The sequence below is a fragment of the Chiloscyllium punctatum genome, chromosome 6 (genome assembly GCF_047496795.1).
Source record: "Chiloscyllium punctatum isolate Juve2018m chromosome 6, sChiPun1.3, whole genome shotgun sequence".
NCBI classification, from domain to species: domain Eukaryota; kingdom Metazoa; phylum Chordata; class Chondrichthyes; order Orectolobiformes; family Hemiscylliidae; genus Chiloscyllium; species Chiloscyllium punctatum.
In genome coordinates, this window is record NC_092744.1 from 38,422,716 (window position 1) to 38,428,715 (window position 6,000).

The window sequence follows — 6,000 nt, forward strand, 5'->3', positions numbered from 1 at the left end:
ATTAAATATTTACTTTCGGTCTGTCTTCACAAAGAAGGACAAAGTAACACCCTAAAAATGCTGGGGAACACAGAGTCTGGACAGAGAAAGGAATGAAAGGAAATCAATATTAGTAGGGAAATGGTGGTGCGGAAACTGATGGGATTAAAGGCTGATAAATCCCAGAGCCCATTAACTTACATTCCAGAATAACTAAGGAAGTGGCCCTAGAATTAATGGATACGCTTGTGGTCATCTTTCAAGATTCTGTAGACTCTGAAGCAGTTTCAATGGATTGGGGGGTTGCTACTGTAAACCCACTATTTAAAAAAAAGGAGGTATATAGCAAACAGGGAATTATAGTTAGTTTGATCTGACATCAGTAGTAGGGAAAATGCTACAGCTCATTAGAAAATATTTAATTGCATAGCAGTTGATAAACAGGACAGGATCAGACAAAGTCAGTAAAGATTTATAAATGGGAAATCAAATTTGACAAACTGAGGATGTAATCTGTTGATTTGATGAGGAGGAGCCAAATCCTTTGAATCCCTACAGTGTAGAAACAGATCATTCAGCCCAACAAGTCAATATCAACCCTGCAAAAAGCATCCCACCAAGACCCATCACCCTACCCCATCCCTGTCACCCTGCATTTCCCATGGTTAACAAAAACTACACAGCTGTGAACACTATGGGTAATTTAGCATGGCCAATCCAACTAACCTGCACATCTTTAGACTAGGAGGAAACCAGAGCACTCGATTGAAACCTACACAGACACAGGGAGAATGCACAAACTCCACACAGTTGCCTGAGGGCAGAATTGAATCCCGATCCCTGGCACTGTAAAGTAGAAGTGCTAACCACTGAGCCACTTTCCCCACCCACTCCCCCTCCCCCTCCCTCCCCACCCACAATGAGCATGAGACTCAGGGTAGTATAGTGACATGGATACAGAATTAGTTGGTAGACAGGAAAAAAACAGTAGGAACAAACAGGCATTTTCTAAGCAGCAGGCAGTGACTAGTGGGCTACCATGGAATTACTGCTTGGATACCAGCTATTCATGCTATACATCAATGATTAAGATGAAGGAACTAAGCATAATATCTTCAAATTAGCAGATTACCCAAAGCTCGGCAGGAAGGTGAGTTGTGAGGAGAATGCAGAGATGCTTCAGTCTGATTTGGGCAAGTTGAATGAGTGGGCAAATATAAGGCAGGTGAAGTGTAACTTGGATAAATGTGAGGTTATCCACTTTGGTAACAAAAGCTGCAAGGAAGGTTATCTGAACAGCAATACATTGGTAAAGGGACAGGTACAACAAGGTCTGGATATTCTTGGATACCAGTCACTGAAAGCAAGTGCAACAGATACTAAAGAAGGTATATAGTATGTTGGCTTCCATAGTGAGAAAACTGGAGTACAGGAGCAGGGACGTCTTCCTGCGATTGTACAGAACCCTGCTGGTACCACACCAGCAGTATTTTGTGCATTTTTGGTCTCCTTACATGAGGAAGGATGTTCTAGCTAGAAAGCAATTGCAATGAAGATTTGCCAGAATGATTCCTGGGGTGACAGTGCCGATCTGTGAAGAGAGACTGGTTCAGTGAGGACTATCCTCACTGGAGTTCAGAAGAATTGAGGGAGATCTTACAGAAACCTATAACAGGACTAGACAGAGTAAACACAGGAAGGATGTTTTCAGTGACTGGGGACTCCAGGGCCAGGGTTCACAGTGTAGGGCCAGTTGGGACTGAGATGAGGAGAAATTCTTGAGCCAGACAGTACTGCACCTGTGAAATCCCCTGCCACAGAAAATAGCTAAGGTCAAAATATTGAATATTTTCAAGTAGGAGTTAGACGTATTTCTTAGGGCTAAAGGGATCAAAGGATATGGGAGAAAGCAGGAACAGGGTACTGTGTCGGACGATCAGCCATGATTATATTGATCGAGTGAATGGCCTCGTGCTCTTATTTTCTTTGTTTCTGTGCACCTGTTATCTGTTTTGTGCGAGCTGTGCTACCTCCTCCCCTGCACTGAATATAGTTCACTGAGGCCCAATGTCTCATGTCACATGGATTCTTCCTTTAAGTTATCCTCTAAAAAATGTGAAGTGTCAGTATCTGATCTGATGGCTGCCAGTATGAGAGGGGATTACAGTGTTTTTATCTTTAGCACTGCTTTTCTACTGTTTCATCTCTTTCTTGTCCACTGCAGCTGACCAGGGTGCAGTCCTCAGGTATCTGAAAGAAAAAGGGTACAACTGTAGGGATGTCGTGTGCAAACAAGTGAAAACGTGAAAGGTGCATGTTGGCATTATCTGCAGCTTGTAAATTTGGGGAGATTGCAGATTGAGAGGAGAGGAGATAGAGAATGAGGTATGACATGGTTACATCACTGCCCACTTCAGTAAAGTTCGCTCCAATGATGGTAAGCAGTGTCTCTTCCATTATAGCCATGACTCGATGACTTCTCGCAGGATCGATATCCTATAAATTAGGTGCTTCTGCTTTTAGTGATGCCTCATATTGTTCTGCAAGAGAGGGAAATGTGTCAATGAATGTTGTGCAATCAAGTTGTGCGAAGTAGCTGTCATAGTTGAATAGCTGGCAGGTATGGAAGCTAGGCGAAAGTGAGGACTGCAGATGCTGGAGATTAGAGTTGGGAGTATGGTGCTGAGAAAGCACAAGAGGTCAGGCAGCATTCGAGCAGCAGGAAAATTGATGTTGCAGGCAAAAGCCCTTCATCAGGAATGAGGTATGCAAGCTGCAGATGTAGCTGTGCTCTTACACTAGGGGTAAGTCTATAAGGGTGAGATAATGCTCTGAATGTTATGACAGTATCAGATTGATGGAGTTGTTTACCAGCTGAGAGATTGGAATATGATGAATTGAACAGTGCATGAAATCAGTTCCACAGTTGGTGGGGTATGACATTTGAAGATGCATTCACTGACATTTAGAGCTCTTGTGTGAGATCATTGACTTATTTTGGTACTCCATCCAGGTCCTCGAGGCAAGACCTGTGGCATTGAGCACAAGTGCATCTGATCCCACTGTCTTTGCAATGTCTGTCTTAGGAGCCTCCTGTGGATAGAGGACAGCTCTCCACCTCCTGCAGCAGGGACTCCATTTGAATATCTAGAAGATTGGTTCGTTTGCACCATTCATTATTCTTCCTGTTCAGACTCTCTTCTAACTACTTTCAGCACCTGCTCCAACTATAATGGTACACCACCTTTAGGTAGTGTAAGATAGCTTTAAGTGATGGTAAGTCACACAAATTTGCAGTTCCTGCTGAGGCAAGAAGTCACTCAAGCAGCTCATTTAGCACTCAACTGCATATTACAATCATGTAGCTTAGCAGGCAGCCCAAAGGAAACAGGCACAGCTTAACAATGAATTGTCATCCCTCTTTGTTTTTGGGAGCTATCCAATTTTGACCTTTGATGTTTTCAGACCTGCACCTTAATTTTTTTGCATTAAAGTTAATTAAATAATGATCTCCTCTTATAATGTTGAAAATGTATTATGTGATCACATGACCCTGAAGGAACATTTTGTTCGTGCATGTATAACTGTAAGGAAGGAAAGATTGTATGGAAGAGAACTATAATTTATACAATAATGAAGTGTCCTCAATTTAATATTCTCATTATGTTTGATTCTGCTGAAAAGAGTTGTGTAGTCTCACAAGTGTAAAATAAATACAACCCAGTCATTTCAGTTGAATGTCAACCATTTTGGGGAATTATATTACAATAATCAACCATTTTTTCCAAGCTAATAAACTTGGACGATGTTAATCATTTATCCTTTTTATTGTAGCACAAAACATGGTAATTGTTAAAAGCTATTTAAAGGAACAACTGGAATGTGCAGGACTCTAGCATTTGTATATTGTATCCAATTCTACATCTTCGCTGCATTGTTCTATATTTTACAGTAGAGTGGTGTTCACTTACTAACCGAAAATACCCTCATTGAGGTGCAGGTAATTTAGGTAAAGGGGTAATAAATGGGATATGAATTTACGTGTGTATTCAAAATTGAGTAGGAAAATTACACGTTCCAAAGCTTCTAAAAGTCCTAGCAATTCATCAGCGCTGCAAATTCCTGTTAAAAAAAAGTTGACCAAAGCACATTAGTAACACATATCAAATTAGGATATATTTATTTTATAGATTGGGTTTGGTGGGTCTAAAAATGCAAAATAAACTGGCAATTATCAAGACACCTGTTACATGAAGATTATTTTTGTCCTCCCTTCACATAACACGATTTTACTTTGTTCTCGAAGTATGTACCTGGTCTCCGAAGAGGGAAGCAGAAAGCTTCCGCGATGCTCAAGCGATATCAATCTAAATAAACTGATCTGTGTCCCTGCGAGAATGGACGCGTCTATTTGCATGGCGCTGATTGCAATAACAATCATATTCTCTCAGTGGAGGTAGTTTGTTCCCAAGCGAGATTGGTGAAGTCAAAATGTGTGTTCGAATGTGTGGATTTTCATTTGTACTCAGAATGTCAAGAAAATTTGCCACTATACTTTATATTTTTATCACTACATCATTTGCTCTATGTACAAAACAGTCGTATCGTAGTCCAGCGAAATGAACTACGGCCCACTTTATAACTACTGGGTAAATTAATAAACCCCAAGCGGAACACATCCTTCCTGTTTGTCCAAAGATCAACAACAATGCCGCGTGTCATTTTTCCCCAAAACATCATCTTTGGAAACATTTCAAAATGAAGCCAGAACACATAAAAGATCTTTTCATATTTAAAGCAGAGAATAACAGACCTGCCCTGTACTTTTCCATTTAATCTTACTGGCGCCTGTTTGTCACGAATTGTCATTGCAAACAGCATTTATGGAAATCGTATGATTATTTAAATACCACTTACAGCTCGAATTTAAAACACGCAAGAAAATTAAAAGCACAAGAAGCTGGAAGGACGCATTAATTCTCGTGTTGTTTTCACTTGGTGAATTACTGTCCAACATGCACGATCGCATTACGAAGATTGCTTGTTCTGTTCACATTATCTAGCACAGTATACACACAAGTGTCAACAAAGCCGGCTTAGAACTTACATTATTGCTGAGATTTTGTAGAGCCACATTCATCCTGCAAATGTTTTCTGATCTATCACGCCTCAAACACTTTGGCGATGAAAACATCACTAAGTGGCATGGTCTGTTGTGTTATCGCAGCCGGCGGAATAATAGGGATTTTGTTTTTTTCAAAAACAGCGACGTGCTTATTGATAATTGAAGAGGAGGTTGGAAAGAATGAGGATGGCCGCGCCTTGGAGGCCCGCCACTCTGCTGAGGTGATCTTCCAATCACATATTGCGCACTGGTTACTATGACAAGAAATCTATTGTAGCTCGGAGATGGCCGGCAAACATCAGGTGTGGCAAGAGCATATGCAGTTAATTCTATCCACTCTGGTCATGATTAATTCAGTGCGATCGCAACTGGAATCTCTGTTTCCTTTATACTTTGGTGTGCGAGCAGCCTTCATGCGTAAAGGTAATACGTCTAAGAGCATTCAGACCTACCGAAACTCAAATAGGCGCTGAAGGGCTTCTTTATTAGAAATTGATCAGTGAGTTGAGCATGATCAGTCCCTAAGGAAAATCTGAGAGTGCTAAATCTGACTCTTCGAAAAATATTTCGCAAATGTCTTTTTACACCAGTTCTAACAAACCTGACACTGGAAATATTTTGTATTGCTATTAGAATATGACTAAAGGCTAGGATTATATTGTCAGCATCGAGATATTAAAGTTTAAAGAACCACTAATTTATAAGCAAGGAAAGGGTATTTTTTTAAAATAAAAAGCTTGTAAAGTTCACAAATATGGAATGGGACATGGCTTTAAGAGCTGTATTTTGTTTTTGGAAGACAGGATGAGACAGAAGTGCCCAGCAGTCTACTCCAAAGCCAACAAACATCTTGTGAAGGTCTTGAGGTATTTTTAAGGTTGGAACAATAGAGGCAG

At 40.6% G+C, this 6,000-nt stretch overlaps 1 protein-coding gene across 2 annotated transcripts in view; it reads right to left on the minus strand.

Moving 5' to 3' along the window:
• The window catches only part of LOC140478886 (endothelin-converting enzyme 2-like), a 192,450-nt gene extending 187,170 nt beyond the window's left edge, over positions 1–5,280 (minus strand). Inside the window, exon 1 of one of the 2 annotated variants that reach the window (XM_072572465.1) lies at positions 5,087–5,280. In XM_072572465.1, the coding sequence (XP_072428566.1) occupies positions 5,087–5,173 (87 nt within the window). In that variant the 5' untranslated portion in view covers positions 5,174–5,280. The remainder of the gene's footprint in view (positions 1–5,086) is intronic. The other variant, XM_072572461.1, reaches the window with a different exon arrangement.
• Between the last annotated feature and the right edge of the window lie 720 nt (positions 5,281–6,000).